The 19430-nt window shown below is 53.7% G+C and overlaps 2 protein-coding genes across 6 annotated transcripts in view; one reads left to right on the top strand and one right to left on the bottom strand.

Annotated features, from left to right (window-relative positions):
• Window positions 1–2873, bottom strand: part of GRIK5 (glutamate ionotropic receptor kainate type subunit 5) — a 76064-nt gene extending 73191 nt beyond the window's left edge. For all 4 annotated transcript variants that reach the window (XM_049900677.1, XM_049900678.1, XM_049900680.1 and 1 more), the window contains exon 1: window positions 1937–2873. The gene's annotated coding sequence lies outside the window, so the exon portion shown is untranslated. The remainder of the gene's footprint in view (window positions 1–1936) is intronic.
• ZNF574 (zinc finger protein 574) lies at window positions 1593–14876 on the top strand. Of its 2 annotated transcripts, none has more exons than XM_049900681.1 (2): window positions 1593–1671; window positions 9784–14876. In XM_049900681.1, the coding sequence occupies exons 1-2, from the start codon at window positions 1608–1610 to the stop codon at window positions 12474–12476; spliced, it is 2757 nt and encodes a 918-aa protein (XP_049756638.1). In that variant the 5' UTR covers window positions 1593–1607; the 3' UTR covers window positions 12477–14876. The 2 variants fall into 2 exon arrangements, with proteins under 2 accessions (XP_049756638.1, XP_049756639.1); XM_049900682.1 differs by lacking the exon at window positions 1593–1671 and adding an exon at window positions 7173–7316.
• The last annotated feature ends 4554 nt before the right edge of the window (window positions 14877–19430 follow it).

Genomic DNA, 19430 nt, shown 5'->3' with positions numbered 1-19430 from the left:
AGAGGCAGGGAAACTGGAGATGTGAAGATGAGAACTCACGGCCTGACGGTGTGGAGGGTGGGGCCAGGAGAGAGGCCAGTCATCCTGGGACACCAGGGGCTACTGGGGGCAGGTGGGCAAGTAGTGCTGGGCAAATCTGGGAGCAGAGACTAGAGGGCACAAAGACAGAGAGAGAGACACCCACAGGTGGCAGGCACACGTGTCAGGGAGGCAGAAGGGCAGAGACAGAGTGCGCAAGGACAGAGGTGGGGCAGGCAAATGACACAGAGGCACAAGAAGGTACAGACTGACAGACCAAAAGGAAGTCACCAGGGCTAAATAAGAGAAAAAGACAGACAGACACGGTCTAGAAATGAGACACCAAAGGGGCCAGAGACAAGATGGAGGGTGTGACAGAGGAGGGGAAGGGAATGAGACCAACCTGAGGCTGAGACCCAGAGACATAGAGAGCCCCAGCCCGGACTCAGGCTGACAGAGGTCAAGGTGGGAAAGAGCAAACAGCTGAGTGGAAGGGGCAGAGCCAGGGTCCCAGCCAGAGGCCAGACACAAGTGGGTGACTGAGCGACTGAAGTGACAAAGCTGAGAAGGCAAACAGGGTGAGTGAAAGGCAAGGGGGTGAGGAAGGGGGGAAAAGATAGCAGGGACAAGCATCGAGAGGAGGAGAAAAACAGCCGAACTCTGGAAAGAGAGACAGAATGAGGCGGCTAGTCTGAAAGAGAGAGCCGGAGAGAAAAAAGTACGTCAGAGCTGCACAGCAAGACCTGTAGCAGAGGAAGGGGCGAAAGTGGCAGAAGCCATGGAGGAAGCACAAGGTTCCCAGAAGCACCTGGGGAGAGGGCGACGGAGAGAGCAAGAGAGAGTCAGGGAGGGAAACTGAGGCCTCGAGGAGCAGTGAGCGACCTGGAGAGAGGCAAGCCGCCATGGAGGTGCATCTACCTGAGGCACGCAGGACTACAGTGCTGGGGAGAAAAAGAGCCAGGAGCCCGCCAGCCCAAGAGGCACAGGGAGGAATGGGGACAGAAAGTCCAGTGGGGGTAACACAGAAGCAAGGAGAGGATGAGGAAGGTGGGAAAAGAGAGACCACCAAAGTAAAGACAAAGTGATTGAGGGTGCAGGCAGGGCTGAGGAACGAGGGATGGAGGAGACGGGGGACTCAGAGTGGATCAAGCAGGGAGGGGCTTGAGGGGGCCCTGAAAAGTGAGAGAAGGAAGCCGGTCTACAAGCCCAGATTCAGAGTGGACAAGGACAGGTGAAGAGAGGTACAAGCAGAAGCAAACAAGGGAGAGAACGTGGAGAGACAAAGAGACGGGGTTCAGAGTCTCTGAAATAGAGAAACAGAGGCAGAGGAGTTCTGAGAGCTTGAGAGCAGTATCAACAGAGACACACCAAGAAAGGGTAGGCTAACAGCAGAGAGAAGTTGGGAAAAGTCAGAAAGAAGCCCAAGAGACACAGAAAAGGGAGATTTGAAAACGGAAAGGCAGATCCAGGAGATAGAGACTGGACCTGGACGAGACGGGGACAGGCCCATGGCAGGAAGGGAAGTAGGCTCAGAGGAAAAAAGACAGACTGAAAGACAGCGAGCCAGAGACAGTCACAGCTCACAGCGGATGGACGGAGGCACCGAGAGAGCCAGAGAGCGGGCGGAGACATGCCAGGAGCCACAAGTAAGAGGTGGGCAGCCCCTCAGGATCCCAGGAAGCTGGAGGACTGGGGACTGGGGATGGGGGACGGACGAGCTATGCACCCAGAAGAAAGGGGTGAGGAAAGGCTGAGGGGAATGGAGGTTGGAGAGATGGAGGGCACAGGGCAGGCCCCTGGTGGGGGAGAGCATTTGCTGGCCCAGAACATGGGGGCCTGGCCAGGCCAACAGTGGTGAGTCCAGCCTTCCAGGACCCGGGCCGGGCCCCAGCTCAATCCCCGCCCTGCAGACACTCACGGATCCTGGTGGGATGGAGGGCTGGGCTCCCTCGAGGCCCGCAAACGACAATGGGAGATGCTCAGGCGCTGGGTGATGGTGTGGCTGGGGCGGGGGGAGAGGGCAGTCCAAGGGGCCCCCTCCCCCGCCGCCGGCGATGGCCCCCAACTAATCCAAAACGGTGGCTCCCGGGAGCGGGGAGGAAGGACAGGTGGAAGAGGAGAGGGCGGGCCAGGGAGGGGAGGAAGGGGAAAGGAGAAAATGGAGGAGAGAAGGGGAGAGGAGAGGGGGAAGGAGCAAATGGAGGGGAAGGAGAGAGGAAGGGAGGAGAGGAAGGTGAAAACGGAAGGGAGGGGGGCGAAGGCAGAGCCGGGGGAGGGGGAAGCCGGCCCAGGAAAGGGCCCCCGCCCCCTCCCCTAGCCTGGCCGGCCTGGGGGGGCCACAGGGGGCGAGGACTGGGTGGAGAAAAGAAAGCTGGCCATCAGGAGAGGTGGGGGAGGGGAGGGCCTGATGGGGGGAGGGGGTCACCCCCTTCCCCCCTCCCCCCTGGAGCCTTGGCCCTGCCCTGGCTGAGGCAAAGGCCTGGAGTCCTCAAACCTTCAGCCCCCACGGGAAAAGCATGCCGGGGGCAGGAAGAGGCCGAGCAGTGGAGGGGCTGAGAGGATGGGGTGCTGGGAGACCCAGAGAGGCCCGAGGGGGCAGGCAGGGTGGAGAAATGGGGAAGAGGGGGAAGTGGGGGAGGAAGAAAAAGAGGAGGGAGGGGAGGATGGAGAGGAGCAGGTGGAAGAGGAAGGCAGAGGAGGGTGGGGTGTCCAGGGGTGCCGGCGCAGGGCCTCGGTGGGAGGGCCTGACCACGGACTTCTGGTCCCCTGCAAGGAGCAGCCACCGGTTCCAGGTCCCCAGCTGGGCCTGTCTCCCCGCTGCTGGCTGCCGCCGCCGCTCCTTCTCCCCTTCGAGGCCGCCGCCTGCCTGCCTGCCTGCCTGCCTGCCCGCCTGCCCGCCACCCGCCGCCCGCCTGCCACCCGCCCGCGCTGGGTCCTGGAGCACAGGGGGCGGGGGGAGAGATGAGGGAGGGAGGGAGGAAGACAGCGAGGAGGGCGGGCTGGAGGAAGGGAGGGAGGGAGGCAGGCAGGGAGCGAGGAGGGAGGGGAGTCGGGGGAGGGGAAACCGTATTGGTCGGGGCTGGGGGGCCGCGAGGAGAATGCTGATGAGAGGAAGGAGCTGCATTGGATGGAGGACCCACCCCCGGGGCCACCCCCTCCACCACACCGTGCCACCGCCCTGCCCAGGCAGCCCCAGGCACAGGAACCCAAGAAGCTGAGAGGTGAAGAGACCTCAAGAGAAGGCCACGGAGATGGGGGGAGATGAAGAAAAATGCAAAGAAATAGAAAGACAACCATTAAGACCTAGGGAGGTGGGCCAAGGCCCACAAACCCACAAGGACAAGCATAGGAAAAACCCCAGAGATTGGACAGAAAGGCCTGTCCAGTCAAGGGAGCAGCCCAGAAAGATAAGCAAGAGGACTTTGGAGATAAGGGACAGCCCCCTTGGAAATGAGGGAGGTCACGGAGAGGCCTGTGGAGACCAAAAGTCTGCCTCATCTCCTTGGGCATGGGGAGCTGTTTACGGTGCCAGGAGAAGGCCACGAACTTGAGAAGAGGGCTACAGAAATGGGGAAAGCTCCACAGAAATGGGAACGAGGAGGCATACCACAGAGGCAGGGAGAGGGCCACAGAAACAGGGTGGCCATGGAAACGGGTGCCCACAGAACCAGGGGACCCACAGACACAAGGATGTGCCTCATGGACGTGACAAGAGGACCAACTTTGTGCACACCTCCTCCCCCTGAGGCAACAGTGGCTATTCGTGGAGAAAAGGGAGAAGCCTCCAGAAATTGAGGCCCAGGGAGGTGAGGGTATGGGTGGTGAGTATAGGAATTCTCCACAGAGATTCCCAGGGACCCTTAAAGATGTGTGGGTGGGGAAAAGACACCCTCATCCTCTAGTCGCCAAAGCAGAGAGGCAGCGTGTAAAGGCAGAACAGACCACAAGGGCAGAGGAGCTGGAGGGCAGAGCCTGGAGAAGTGGGAGACTCTCTCCCAGGGAACACTCCTGCAGAGCCTCAGAGAGAGCTGAGCAGGGCAGGAGGATGGAGGAGTGAAGCAACACAGATCTTGGAGTGAGGGTGGGTGGTGCACGGCTGGGTGGGGGGTGAAACTTGAGGGAAAGGAACATGACAGTTGGCGCTGAAGGCTGAGCCCATGACTCACTACCACCCCCACGCTCGTGATGGGGAGGAGACACAGACATACTCACGTGTGGCCTCCAGCACACGTGACTGAATGCCTCGCGCGCACACATCCAGCACGTGGCAACTCTCAGGCCATACACCGGCCTGGCATGGGAAGCCCTCCGCAGCTGGCAGGTGGGGCATCCCCAACACATACACTGACCCTAAAGGACCGCCAACTTTGCACACGCCTCCTCCTATTTGGGCAACCAACACCTAGCGCACCCCATCCCCCTCCACCCCCATCCCCTAGTTCTAGCCAGGCCTGAAAGCCCAGGCTCACACCTGCCTCTCAGTCTTTGCAGATGCAGGGACCCCAGCATGGAGAGAACACACCTATCCTCTAAATTCAACCTGTCTCAGAAGTCCTAGTCCTGTGCCACCCCCAGAAAGACTAATAGAGGCCTCATCTCACTTTCGTGTCATCCGAAGAGAAGGTGCCTAGCCAACCCAGATAGATTGACAAGTCCAAGCGGAAGGTCCCAGCAGAAAGAGGCCTGAGAAACCAAGCTGGAACCTCTCATTTTACAGAAAAGGAAAACCTGCCCAAGGGCATGAAGGCTGTCAAAGATAGAGCTTAGTTTCTAGCTAGGTTCTCTGACTCCTGTACCCGTTGCCATCCAGTCGATTCCGACTCGTAACAAGCCTATAGGATGGAGTAGAGCTGCCCCATAGTGTTTCCAAGGAGTGCCTGGTCAATCTGAACAGCTGACCTTTTGGCTAGTGGCAGTAGTTCTTAACCACTATGCGCCCTGGGTTTCCACTCTGACTTCTATTTCACCCTGAGGGCAAGCCTAGATTGCCTTAGAGCAGGCTGGCCCTAGCTTTAAGCTGACTAATGCCAAGTTCTTTCCTCTACTTCTAGCATTCATTCATTCAACATGCATCCACAGAACATCTCACCCGCCAAGTATTAGAGCCTGAGGACCAAGAATGTGAACCTTGGAGTCAGTCAACTCCTGGGTTGAAATCTTGGCTCTGACTCAGGAATTCCTAGTTATGGGAACATGGACAAGTTACTTAACTTCTCCGGGCCTCAGTTTCTTTGCCTGCAAAGTCTGTATGATAGCTCCTTGCTCATAGGATTGTTGAGAGAATTCAACTGAATAATACATGTAAAGCACTGAGCATAATACCTAGCACATCATAACACACTCAAACATTATTATTATAAAGGTTCTTCAGATATTAAAATAACTTACATCAACTAAATTACAATTAAAAAAAATTACACCTAAAAAAAAAAAAAAAACTCTTACACATCTTTTGGGAGCCCTGGTGGTGCAGTGGTTAAAGCTTTTAACTACCAACCAAAAGTTTGGTAGTTTGAGCCCACCAGCCACTCCAAAGGAAAAAGATGTGGCAGTCTGCTTCGGTGAAGATTTACAGTCTTGGAAACCCTATGGGACAGTTCTACTCTCTCCCTATAGGGTCGCTCTGAGTCTCAGTCGACTCCACGACAGTGGGTTTGATTTTTTGGTTACATAGCTTTTACTCTGCACCTCACAACTCTGAGACAGGGGCTGCTATTATACCCATGTCACAGATGAGGATGCTGAGGCACAGGAAGGTTGACTTGCCCAAGGTCACACACAGGAAGTAGCAGGTCCTTCCAATCCATGCAGCCTGGTTTAACCACATGGATCTGGTGTTAAGGAGTTAAATCTATTGCTCATAACTAACTTGTTGCCATTGAGTCCATTTCAACTCATAGCGACTGCCTCATAGGGTTTTCAAGGCTGTAAATCTTAACAGAGGCAGATTGCCACATCTTTCTCCTGTGTAATCTAGTGCAGGACACCCTTAATAAAGGTGACAGGTCTTACTTCACTCCGTTGGTCCCCTCATAGCAGCTTTTTGGCCTTGGGTAAATGACTCAACTCCTCTAAGCCTAAATTTCCTTATCTGAGAAATAGGAGGGTTAGACCAAGTTAATCTCTGCATGCCTTTTGCAGCACCCCTGTCCTTGGGTTCTGGAAGTAGTTGTGGAAACATTTCTAACAGTGGTGGGGCAACTTGCTCCCAAGGCCCTGAGGGCCAGAGCCCCTTGGACACATGGGGACCCCACCCTCCTTGAGTTGTGGTGGGTCAGCCAGGGTCAGCACCACTGTGAAAATATCAGAGTTGAGTCAGATGCAGGGTCACTTCCTTTAGGCTCTTATTCCTGAGTGTCCTTCAGGTCCTCTACACCCCTTACCACACACACACCCACACTCCGTTTCTTCAAACGAAATTGCCTGTCCCCGCTTTTCCTCTTCCTCCACTTTCCATTTCCTCCCTTATCCTTCAGGTTTCCCTTGTTCCCTCAGATTGCCTCTGCCTCATTTTCCTGATTCCCCTCCCCCTCGGAATTCCCCTGTTTTTAACCCCCTTGCTTCTTGCTACCTTCATTCCCTCTCCCATGAAGTGAGTCTGTATCCTTAATTTCCCCTTTTCCTCCCTCTATGTGTTTGCTGCACCACTTTCCTTTCTCTCTCCTAGACGCTGGCTGGTGCTTCACTTTCTGCCCTCCGGGGTTCCTGTGCCTCAATTCCCACCACCCCTGTCCCCGCCCTCCAGGTGTCGAATGCCTCAATTCCCCGACTTCCCCTCCAGCGCCCCAGACACCCGAGTCCCGCCCCGGCGTCCCCAAGATGGCGCCCGCAGCCTCGTTTTCCCGTCTGACGTCATCGCGCTGCCCTCCGCTCTGTGCGCCCCTCCCGAGCCGTCAGTCAACAAGGAGGTGGAAAAGGAGCATCCTCCAGAGGGATTAAGGGGGCGGGACCATCAACCCGGGGGGCCGGTCGGTGAAGGAACGTCGCTAGAGGATTGGTTAGGTGCTGCGGAGGCTCCCAACACTCCGCAGTATTGGCCCAAGCCTCAGAGGCATGAGCGTCGATTGGCCGAACGGCAGGAGCCAGACGGGCGGTGATTGGGTGCGTTTGGCCGTCCGCGAGGCGGCCGAGGAGGAAGATGGGAGGGGCGTTGATGAGGGCGGCTAGGGGCAAGAGCAAGGCTGCCGAGCAGGCGACAGGCGACGGCGCGAGCTAGAGAGGGTGCGGGTAGAGGGTGGCCGCGCGAGGGGACCGGCGGCCCGGGCCTGGGCCCGGGGCGCGCGAGACGGCGGAGGCGGGTGAGTGCGATCGAGTGCCCTGAGAGTCAGCCCGGCTCCCCCCCCCACGCCGCGGCCTCTCTCCACCCCGCCTGCGCACTGAGAGCCGGGAGGGGGGCGCCCGCCGGGCGTTGAGGCGGGGCGGCCCCCAACGGCCGGCGGGGCGCGCGGGTGGCCGGGCGGGGGCCGGGCGGGCGGGTGGGCGGGCTAGGGGCGAGGGTCGAGTGAAGGGCTGAGTGAGGCGGGACGGAGCTTGGGCTGGGGGCTGGGAGCCACCTGGATGCCAAGGGAAGGCATTAGGGCTGCCCCCGAGAAGGGCTCCAAGGCCCCACGGGGTATCCAGGGGCAAAGGGCTTGGCGGTGGGACGAGTCCAGGGACGACCTAAGTGGGGAGGTTAGATGGCGCTATGTGCCGAGGGGAGGGGTTCAGGTCGTGGGAAAAGAGAGAATAATTAATGTAAAGAAAGTATCTAGTTAATGCCTGGACTAGGACGGTGAGAGGGGTTTGAGTGTGGAAAAAGAAGTATTAGGAAATGTGGTAGTCCTAAAGAGCAGGTTTAGAGCTGAGGGAGAGGTCTAGGTGTGGGGATTAGGGTTAAATGAATGTCAAGAGGATTTAAACCAATTTTTAAGGTTTTTAGATAACTTTGGGATAAGTAGAGGAGAAGACTCTCTATGCAAAAAAGAAGGGGTTATGTAACGTGGAAGTGGTGTCTGACTATCTTGAGAGTGGGCTGGGGGAAGGTATTCGTTTTTAAAAGTGTGGGGCATTGGGTTTGAGTGTTCCTGGAGTGAGAGTGAGATGTTAGGTTGATAAGGTGGAGGTTTGGGTATCCCCAGAGGAATAGGCTGGTGAGAGGGGTCTGGGTGTGAGAAAGAGGGGTCTGGTTATCCTCTGGGTTAGGGTGGTGGGGATCTTGCATGAGAAAAAGAGAGGGTCTGGGTGACCCTAAAAGGGATTTGGCCAGTAAGAGGGGCATGTGTGAAAGGAGGTTAAGCCATTGTGAAGTCTGGATGTCCCTGGCGTGGGTTACAGCATGTGCAGAATCTTTTTACAAAGAATTTGATAGGAAGAGGGGGTCTGGGTATCGCTGGAATGGGTTAGGATGGGGTTTGGTCTTTTTGTTAAGAAGAGGGGCTTAGGTTGATAGGAAGAAAGAGTTTGGACATCCCTGTAATGGGTTAGACTGGGAAGGGGGTCTTTTTGCAAAGGGAAGAAAGTTATGTTAATAATGTGGGGGTGGGAGGTGGGGAAAGGCATTCTGGGTATCCCTGGAAGGGGTTAGGGTGTGAAGAAATGTTTCAGTCAATGGGAAGAAGGGATCTGGGTATCTCTGGAATGGCTTAGGGTGGGGCTGGGTCTTTTTGTAAAGAAGAGTGGTTTAGGTTGTTCTGAAGGAATGGGTATTCCTAGAATAGGTTAAGGTGGTTGGGACCTTTTTTCGCAAAGAAAAGGTTAGGTTAATGTGATGGGGGGAGTCTGTGTATCCCTGGAATGGTCGTTGGGAGTGGGGTTTGTCTCTGAAGAAGAGTCGTTCAAGGGTATGTGAAGAGGGAGCCTCGGTATCCCAGAGGGAATTAGAATTGTAGGTGAGGTCTGGGTGCAAAGAAGGGGGTGATTAATGTGAAGAGGGTATGGGTACCCTTGGAGAGGGAGGGAGGGTGGGGGGGGGCGTAGGTATGAAGAACGGACTAGGCTTTTGTTAAGACGGGTCTTGGTATTCTGGAGAGGGAGCGAGGGTGGTGGGAGAGGGCCCCGATTTGTAGAGGGGTTTGAGTCATTGTGAAGAGGGGATCTCGGTACCATGGGGAAGTGGTTAGGGTGGGGAAAGCCTGGGTGTGTAGAGGGGCTAGGTCAACGTGAGGTAACTTGACTAGGGGAAGGGTTAGTTTGATGTGAGGAATCTGGGCACCAGAGGGAGAGTTAGTGGGTAGCAGGAGAGAGGCTTGTCTGTGTGAGGGTGCTGGAAGTGGAGTGGCAGGACATTAGGCCAGTTGGAGTGGTCTGGATGTAAAAAGAGCGTGAGAGGAAGCAAGGCCTAGGTGAGAGGACTCTCCTGGGTACCTTGAAGAAGGGAGTAGGGCATTGTGAGTCCATAGAGAGATGAGTCAGTGGACAGCAGTCTGAGTGGAGAGGAGACAAGTTCCTGTGAGAGGTGGGGTCGTGGGCTGTTTGTGAGGCGCAGGAGTATGGGGGATTGGACAGATGACAAGGATGGGGTGGGTGGAGTTTGATGTGAGTTGATTCAGAGGTGAGACTTGGGAAGGGACTGCTGGGAAGGTTTTGTGTTTTTGTTTTGTGTGTTCAGGAGAAGAAGGATCATTAGGGAGGGAGATGGATGTGGGAAAATTGAAGCAAGAAGTTAGAGAGGGAAATAAACCTAAGGATTTGGATGGAGGGCGTGGACAGGGTAAAGAACTGTCCCTGGAAGGACTGAGGAAGCAGCGGCTTAGAAGTGATTTGCCCCAACCTCTTCCCTTTTACCAGCCCAGGGCCTTGCTGCCGCCATGACAGAGGAGTCAGAGGAGACGGTCCTGTACATTGAGCACCGCTATGTCTGCTCTGAGTGCAACCAGCTCTATGGATCCCTGGAGGAGGTGCTCATGCACCAGAACTCCCACGTGCCCCAGCAGCACTTTGAGCTGGTGGGTGTGGCTGACCCTGGAGTCACTGTGGCCACAGAGGCAGCTTCAGGGACAGGCCTCTATCAGACCCTCGTTCAGGAGAGCCAGTACCAGTGCCTGGAGTGCGGGCAGCTCCTCATGTCACCCAGCCAGCTCCTGGAGCACCAGGAGCTGCACCTGAAGATGATGGCGCCTCAAGAGGTAGTGCCAGCTGAGCCGCCTTCCAAGGTACCTGCTCTGAGCTCCAGCACCATCCACTACGAGTGTGTGGACTGCAAGGCTCTCTTCGCCAGCCAGGAGCTCTGGCTGAGCCACCGGCAGACGCACCTCCGGGCCACACCCACCAAGCCTCCATCCCCAGTTGTCTTAGGGCCCCCTGTGGGCCAGGCCCGTGTGGCTGTGGAGCACTCCTACCGAAAGGCAGAAGAAGGTGGGGAAGGGGCGGCTGTTCCCTCTGCTGCTGCCACCACCACTGAGGTGGTGACTGAGGTGGAGCTGCTCCTCTACAAATGCTCTGAGTGCTCCCAGCTCTTCCAGCTGCCAGCCGACTTCCTGGAGCACCAGGCCACCCACTTCCCTGCTTCCACCCCAGAGTCTGAGGAGCCTGCCTTACAGCAAGAGACCCTGGCGCCATCACCTGCAGAAGTACCTGTGTCTCAGCCTGACCCCCTGCCGGCCTCTGACCACAGTTACGAGCTGCGCAACGGTGAAGCCATTGGGCGTGATCGCCGGGGGCGCAGGACCCGGAGGAGCACCAGTGGAGAGCCAAGTGGGGCAGCCACCCAGGAGCTCTTTTGCTCAGCTTGTGACCAGCTTTTTCTCTCACCCCACCAGCTGCAGCAGCACTTGCGGAGTCATCGGGAGGGTGTCTTTAAGTGCCCCCTGTGCAGTCGTGTCTTCCCTAGCCCTTCCAGTCTGGACCAGCACCTTGGGGACCACAGCAGTGAGTCCCACTTCCTGTGTGTGGACTGTGGTCTGGCCTTTGGCACAGAGGCCCTCCTCCTTGCCCACCGGCGAGCCCACACTCCAAATCCGCTGCATTCGTGTCCGTGTGGAAAGACTTTTGTCAACCTCACCAAGTTCCTTTATCACCGCCGTACTCACGGGGCAGGGGGTGTCCCTCTGCCCACGACACCGGTCCCACCAGAGGAGCCTGTCATTGGTTTCCCAGAGCCAGCCCCAGCGGAGACTGGAGAGCCAGAGGCCCCGGAACCCCCTGTGCCTGAGGAGACCTCAGCAGGGCCTGCCACCCCAGGCACCTACCGCTGCCTCCTGTGTAGCCGCGAATTTGGCAAGGCACTGCAGCTGACCCGGCACCAGCGTTTTGTGCACCGCCTGGAACGGCGCCATAAGTGTGGCATTTGTGGCAAGATGTTCAAGAAGAAGTCTCATGTGCGAAACCACCTACGTACACACACGGGTGAGCGGCCCTTCTCATGCCCTGACTGCTCCAAGCCCTTCAACTCACCTGCCAACCTGGCCCGCCACCGGCTCACCCACACAGGGGAGCGGCCCTACCGTTGTGGGGACTGTGGTAAGGCCTTCACACAAAGCTCCACACTAAGGCAGCACCGCCTGGTGCATGCCCAGCACTTCCCCTACCGCTGCCAGGAATGTGGGGTGCGTTTTCACCGCCCCTACCGCCTGCTCATGCACCGCTACCACCACACGGGCGAGTACCCTTACAAGTGTCGTGAGTGTCCCCGCTCCTTCTTGCTGCGCCGGCTGCTGGAGGTGCACCAGCTGGTGGCCCATGCTGGGCGCCAGCCCTACCGCTGCTCATCCTGTGGGGCTGCCTTCCCCTCTTCACTGCGGCTCCGGGAGCACCGCTGTGCAGCTGCTGCTGCCCAGGCCCCACGGCGGTTCGAGTGTGGCACCTGTGGCAAGAAAGTGGGCTCGGCTGCTCGGCTGCAGGCACATGAGGCAGCCCATGCAGCTGCTGGGCCTGGAGAGGTCCTAGCTAAGGAGCCCCCGGCCCCTCGGGCCCCAAGGGCCACTCGCATACCAGTCACCTCCCCAACGGCTCTTGGAGGCACTGCCACTGCAGCCCCTTCGGCCCCTGCCCGACGCCGGGGTCTGGAGTGCAGCGAGTGTAAGAAGCTGTTCAGCACAGAGACGTCACTGCAGGTACACCGACGCATCCACACAGGCGAGCGGCCATACCCGTGTCCAGACTGTGGCAAGGCCTTCCGTCAGAGCACCCACCTGAAGGACCACCGGCGCCTGCACACAGGCGAGCGGCCCTTTGCCTGCGAAGTGTGTGGCAAAGCCTTTGCCATTTCCATGCGCCTGGCGGAACACCGCCGTATCCACACGGGTGAGCGGCCCTACTCCTGTCCTGACTGTGGCAAGAGCTACCGCTCCTTCTCCAACCTCTGGAAGCACCGCAAGACCCACCAGCAGCAGCATCAGGCAGCCGTGCGGCAGCAGCTGGCAGAGGCTGAGGCCGCTGTGGGCCTGGCCGTGATGGAGACTGCAGTGGAGGCACTGCCCCTGGTGGAGGCCATTGAAATTTACCCTCTGGCAGAGGCAGAAGGTGTCCAGATCAGTGGCTGACTCAGATCCTTTTCCCTCTTCAGCACCACCATGCCCTGTTGCTGAAGATAACCCTTCAGTGTCCCTTTTAATCTCTATACATAGCATAGTGTGCCCCGTCCCTCTCCCCTCTCACCCACCATGTAGTAAGTTCTGTAACTGGATTTATTCTCTCTCCTCGAGGGGATGTTCTGGGGTCCTTGACATGCATAAAGGTGCCCCTGCTCCTCACCTTCCACCTGTTAGCACCAGGTTGAAGCAGTCAATAAATAAAGACTTAGCTGGACATTTATGTGCTTTTGCCAGGCCCTTTTGTGTAGAGTGGAATTTTGGAGCTGTAAGGCCAGGTACTGTATCTGACTTCACAGCTGTGTTCCCAGTGCCTAGAACCAGGCCTGGCAAATAGGAGCTCCGTAAACCTTTGCTGAATTGATGTCCTGAGAGCATGGCTCTCAGAGCTGGGAGACAAGTCTGGTGCTAGATGAAGGCAGCATGGCTACTTTGCCACTAGAGGTCTCCATAGCCCGGCAGAAACGCTCAAAAGCTGTCAAATGTTTGAAGAGCTCTTTTAAGATTCTCCTCACCACCCCTGTTGCCCCACTTCCTGCCTGATGTGTGCTGTGCCCCCCAAGGCCATCTCCTTTTCTCACTGGATGCCTGAGGGCAAATGCATGGTAGGAAAGTCACAACCTCGGGGGCATCAGAGAGTGGTGGTTCCTTGGACCAGACCCAGCGGTGGAGCTGGAGAAGATTTTGAATACTGTGTGGATAGAGTAGGAAACTGCATACGAGGAGGTAGCGTGAAGCCCACCTGCAGCTGGACTTCAGCTCAGCTACTAGATTTTTGTTATGTGGGAGGGGTGTGGCAGTGTCTGGCCAACATTGGAACATTTAGTTTGTCTCAAGTGCTTTCCTACATTGTTTTGTATAACCTTCACACTGATCGTGTGAGGATGAAATTTCGTAGGGAAGAAAACCTGCAGTTTAAAGCCACAAGGTCACTTAGTAAGGCCATTCAACCCAGATGAGGTAAAGCTGGAATTTAAGCCTAGCTTCATCTGGTTAGGTCACCATTACACTTGCTGCTGCACTTTCTGCCTTCAGATACTTGCCGGGGAGGGGATGGGTGGTAGAGAATGGAGATAGCGGATGGCTGGTGGGAATGCTTAGTTGCCATGCTAGTCTTATCTCTAAGACCCGTAACCAAAACACCAGTTCCCAGCGAGTCAGATCCTCAGCTATGACTCATGGCTATCCCGTGTGTATCATCAGTAGAACAGTGCTCCGTAGGGTTTTCAGTGGCTAAGGCTCATACCCAGAGAAAAATAAGCGTGTCCCCTCCCATTACTCCAGATCATTTTATTGGGAAGAATTATCTGGAAACCCAGTAGATTAGAGCTAAAAGGGAAGCTATTTGTACTGAAACCAGGGAAAAGTGAGGCCTAAGGACCTGCCCACTTATCCACTCTTTACTCCTCTCAGCAGCCCTATGGCCCTCTGTGGGCCCTAGGGCTCAAACAGTATGAAAAATCACTGCTTTAGCTACGGATCAGATGAGAAGATGAGGGTTCACGGAGGATAGAGACTTAACAAAGTCACACAGGTGGTAGAACCAGAGTTAGAAATCAGATTTCCTAACTCCGTTGATAGAGAGTTTGTCTTCTTATTACGTTATGTTTATTTTAAGGAGCCCTGGTACTCCAGTGGTTAAGCACTTGGCTGCTAACTCAAAGGTCAGCAGTTCAAACCTAGCAGCCATTCTTTGGGAGAAAGATGCGGCAGTCTGCTTCGGTTAAAGATTACAGCCTTGGAAACCTTCTGGGGCATTTCTACTCTGTCCAGTAGGGTCACTATGATTTGAAGTTGGACGGTTAAGAGTTTTTGGTATGCTTATTTTAATCACTTTTTAAAAGAAACAGCATACACCCATTTGATAAGATGTTTTAACAGCTCCTAATGAAGAGAAAGCATCTATTAACCTGGTTTTGATGCAAGTGTGTTGATCATGGGCACCATCTTTCAGTAACCTAATACCCTGCAGAATAGACTTAGCCTGTTATTGTTGTTAGGTGCAGTCAAGTCAGTTCCGACTCACAGCGACCCTGTGCACAACAGAACGAAACAGTGCCCAGTCCTGCGCCACCCTTAAAATTGTTACGCTTGAGCTCATTGCTGCAGCCACTGTGTCAATCCACCTCGTTGAGGGTCTTCCTCTTTTCCGCTGACCCTGTATTCTGCCAAGCATGATGTCCTTCTCCAGGGACTGATCCCTCCTGACAACATGTCCAAAGTATGTAAGATGCAGTCTCGCCATCCTTGCCTCTAAGGAGCATTCTGGCTGCACTTCTTCCAAGACAGATTTGTTCGTTCGTTTGGCAGTCCATGGCATATTCAATATTCTTTGCAAACACCACAATTCAAAGGCGTCAACTCTTCTTTGGTCTTCCTTATTCATTGTTCAGCTTTCACATGCATACGATGTGATTGAAAATACCATGGCTTGGGTCAGGCGCACCTTAGTCTTCAGGGTGACATCTTTGCTCTTCAACACTTTGAAGAGGTCCTTTGCAGCAGATTTGCCCAATGCAGTGCGTCTTTTGATTTCTTGACTGCTGCTTCCATGGCTGTTGATTGTGGATCCGAGTAAGATGAAATCCTTGACAATTTCAATCTTTTCTCCGTTTATCACGATGTTGCTCATTGGTCCAGTTGTGAGGATTTTTGTTTTCTTTATGTTCAGGTGTAATCCATACTGAAGGCTGTAGTCTTTGATCTTCATTAGTACTTCGTGTCCTCTTCACTTTGAGCAAGCATGCTTGTATCATCTGCATGATGCAGGCTGTTAAGGAGTCTTCTTCCAATCCCGATGCCCCGTTCTTCTTCATATAGTCCAGCGTCTCGTATTATCTGTTCAGCATACAGATTAAATAGGTACGGTGAAAGAACACAGCCCTGATGCACACCTTTCCTGACTTTAAACCAATCAGTATCCCCTTGTTCTGTGCGAACAACTGCCTCTCGATCTATGTAAAGGTTCCTCATGAGCACAATTAAGTGTTCTGGAATTCCCCTTCTCAGTGTTATCCATAGTTTGTCATAATCCACACAGTCGAATGTCTTTGTGTAGTCAATAAAACACAGGTAAACGTCCTTCTGGGATTCTCTGCTTTCAGCCAGGATCCATCTGACATCAGCACTGATACTCCTGGTTCCATGTCCTCTTCTGAAACCAGCCTGAATTTCTGGCAGTTCCGTTGATAATACTGCTGCAGCCGTTTTTGAATGATCTTCAGCAAAATAGACTTAGCCTAACACGCCCAAAACAAACAAACCCACTGCCCATTGCCATCGATTCCAACTCATGGCGAACCCATTTACAGAGCAGAACTGCTTCATAGGGTTTTCTTGGGCTGTAATCTTTATGGAAGTAGGTCATCAGGCCTTTCTTCCGTGGCACCACTGGGTGGGTTCGAACTTCCAATTTTTGAGTTAGTGGTGCAGCACAAGCCATTTGCATCACCCAGGGACCTTTGCCTAGCATGCCAGATCCCTTTAATTCCCAGGTAAATATCTTTCCTGAACAATGCCCACGCAAGAAGAGCTAGAACATCCCAGAGAGTTGTTATCTAATAAGGGCTCAGATAATTGGAGGATACATCCTTGCAAAACCAGATAAAAATCAGACTGAATCAAGAAAAAGGACAGGAATGGGGAGAGGAGGGTGCCAGTTGACCCCAAGATACTGGTGCTTTAAGCAGAGAAGGAGGCTCACTGGCAGTGGGGTGATCATCGTTCCTCTTCTGTGGTTTTTTTCTTGGAGATCTAATGGAAGCTTTGCACTTCCACTCAGAAAAGTTTATGTGCACAAATACAAACAAGTTCAGGGGATTCGTTATTCATCGCCCTGCTAAAACGTCCATGATCCTCAGTTAAAGAACCATGGTCCTTAAAAAAGATGGCTCCTATTAAACCCTTGTTGCGTGCTGTGTATAGGTTGGACAGGCAAAGGTTCTCAAGCTCTAATGTGTGTTAGGATCACCCATTAAAGACAATTCCCCCAGCGATTTGGATTGAGCAAGCAGATCTGAGGCGAGACCCAGAAATCTGCACTTTGAACACATGCCAAGTAATCTGACAGAGGTGGATTGCAGATTCCCTGAGAGGCTTGCATTGCCCGTTTTTAGCTGGATATGGAAGTCGTGCAAGCCAAACTGTCAAGGGAACAGAACAGTGGTCCTCTAATGATAGGAGGATGCCCGAGTATGGCTACACAGCAGAGAATGTGGAGTAGTTGTACCCATTCACTGGGGTGTGTATGGATGTTTCAAGACAGCCGGTGAGCTGGAGTCCTCTGAGGTGCGCTAGCTGTCCACTTGTCAAGGATGGCCTGGATGAGAAGGAATTTTTGGGTCTGGTTTTGACTGTACCAGCCTGAAGGCAGGAGCTGAACCAAATGACCTTCCTCAGGTTACTATTCTGAACCTCCATCCCAAAATCCCACTCCCCCCATCCCTACTGACATGTCTTGAGAGTTGAAGAGATGCTTTTTTTTTTCTTCCCAATCTTGCCGAAATGATGCAGTCCCAATACTTGTTAAACAACCAAACCCGTTGCCATTGAGTTGATTCTAACTCATAGCGACCCTATAGGACAGAGTAGAACTGCCCCCATAGATTTTCCAAGGAGCACTTGGTGGAATTGGATTGCCTTTTGGTTAGCAGCCATAGCAGTTACCACTGTGCCGCTAGGGTTACCAAATACTTGCTGGCTTATTAAATTATCAGCTCCCTCTCCCACTATGTCCCTTTTCCTTGTTCCCCTGCACTCCCACCCTTTGCTGTTGAATTTTCAGAATCCCAACAACTTCTCAGTGCACCATTTTTGACTTCCAGTGGTGAGGTGCTTCACATGGCCTGGCATGTGAAGCTATCGTTCCTGCCAAATGACTTAGTCAAGTGGGCACAATCAGGTCAGTGAATGAGAGTTAGTGCCACTCTCAAAAGGGGGGAGGTGTACATGGTATGGAGCCCTGGTGCTGCAGTGGTTAAGAGCTCAGCTGCTAACCAAAAGGTCGGCAATTCGAATCCACCAGCTGCTCCTCGGAAACCCTATGGGGCGGTTCTACTCTGTCCTATAGGGTCGCTGTGAGTCAGAATTGACAACGGCAACAGGTTTTTGGTACATCGTACTACCAGATGACTTCAAAGTCAGCTGTCGTTTTATATGGTCGTCTTAGTCCTCCAGGGAAGCATCTGGGGATAGAGGTGAAGTATTCACAGGTCTCCTGGCTTTCTCAGAGTCATTCATTGAAGACAGCGTGCTGGAGATCTATCCTAAGCACTTTACGTATATCATCATCTCATTGACTTCTTACAACCTTATGAGGCAGGTATTGTCCCTATTTTACAGATGAGGAAACAGCTCAGTGATTTCTCCAAGGTCATGTATGTATAAAATGGCAGAACTGAGATCTGAATTCAAGCCAGGGAACCAATTATGCTTTGTAGAACCGACTCCACACTGCCCTCAGTGGATGATCTAGCCCCAGCCTCATGCCCAGGATATCCTAAGCTCCGACACCTGGTTTTCCGATTGGTGAAACAATCGTTCAGGCCTCACTATTTGAACTGAAGTAAAGCCCTCCCCTCCCCATTACAGACATAGCCACCCCATAGCCTGATTTTCCTACCACCCTTCCCAGGACAGAGAGGAGACTGAGGAAGAGCAGGCATCGTTTCTCTGTACAGTTTTTACTTTTTTATTTTTTGATGTTTGTTGTTCAGATGATGACACACTCAAGTTACAAAAATGGGGCCTTAAAAGAAGCACATTGTACAATGAACAAGCAGATTGGAGTTAAGAACACGGAAACACTAACCCGCTACCACGAGAAGAGACAGGGAGGGGGGATAGGGTGGGAAGGGAGGGACTACCAACACAGGGGTCAGACAACTGAAAGAGGGGCCAACTTGGTGAGAATGGAGGAGAGGCAAGTCTACTCCAGGGCCTACTCACTTTCTGGGTGCCACTTCTCGGTCTCCCTGTCCAACTACTTGCCACCCCCTCCAGTCTACGCTCACCCCATTCCATCCTGGTCATTCAGGTGAGGAGGTGAGAGACAGCCACCCCAGAAAGGGCCAGGCCAGTCAGATCTTTACATGGTGGGCTCGTCACCTTACCCTAGTGCAGCCCTGGATCTGGAAGGTGATGGTGGCAGCAGCGGGATAAGAGGCCAGAAAGGAGCTAAGAGAGAGGATCTGACCAAAGATCAGGCCTCTGCGTTTCCCCCAGACTCTCTGCCCTTTCCTCACTTTACCATGATCCAAAGGCCCTCTCTACAAGTTACGGAGAGAGGCCCCCAGTCACCCTGCAATTATATAAATAAATAAATATTGAGCCCCTGGGTTTGGGGGGACAGGCTGGGGGGCAGAAGCAGGGATAGAGGAGAGGAAGGGGAGGCAGAAGGGAGGGGTCACAGACATAGTAAATAGTTGTCTCCGTTCCAGCAACACTTCCCTCTGGAGTTTTTCTCTCCTTTTCTGTTTGTTTAACAAGGAGCTAACATCTCAAGAACAAATACTTAAAAATATACATTTTTTTTTCTTTCTTTCGCCTTTGTCATCGTCATCTTGCTTTGGAGACTGCTGAGGTCAACATTCAAACCGCACCGGGGGACTGCGGCTTGGAGTTTTTGTGTTTTTTTTTTTTTTAATTTTAATTTTTTAATTTTTTTTCACTTTTTTTTTTCCAACGTATAAAAAGGTAGCGGAGTTGTCTGTGGTTTTTTTTTTTTTTTTTAAATGGTTAAATCTTTGGTTTGTTTCTTTTTTCTCTTGGAGGTCTTTATCTCTCGCACTTGCCTTTCCCACTCAGAGACCAGTGGGGGCCCGCGTGTCTCAGTCTCGCTCAGTCTGTCTCATTCTCTCGCTCAGTTTCCCTCACCCTGGGCTGGAGGAAGAGAGAGGCACCCTGGGA

Source organism: Elephas maximus, chromosome 11 (genome assembly GCF_024166365.1).
Source record: "Elephas maximus indicus isolate mEleMax1 chromosome 11, mEleMax1 primary haplotype, whole genome shotgun sequence".
Classification (NCBI taxonomy): domain Eukaryota; kingdom Metazoa; phylum Chordata; class Mammalia; order Proboscidea; family Elephantidae; genus Elephas; species Elephas maximus.
The sequence above is the reverse complement of the archived record's forward strand: the minus strand, read 5'-3'. Positions and strand labels throughout refer to the sequence as shown.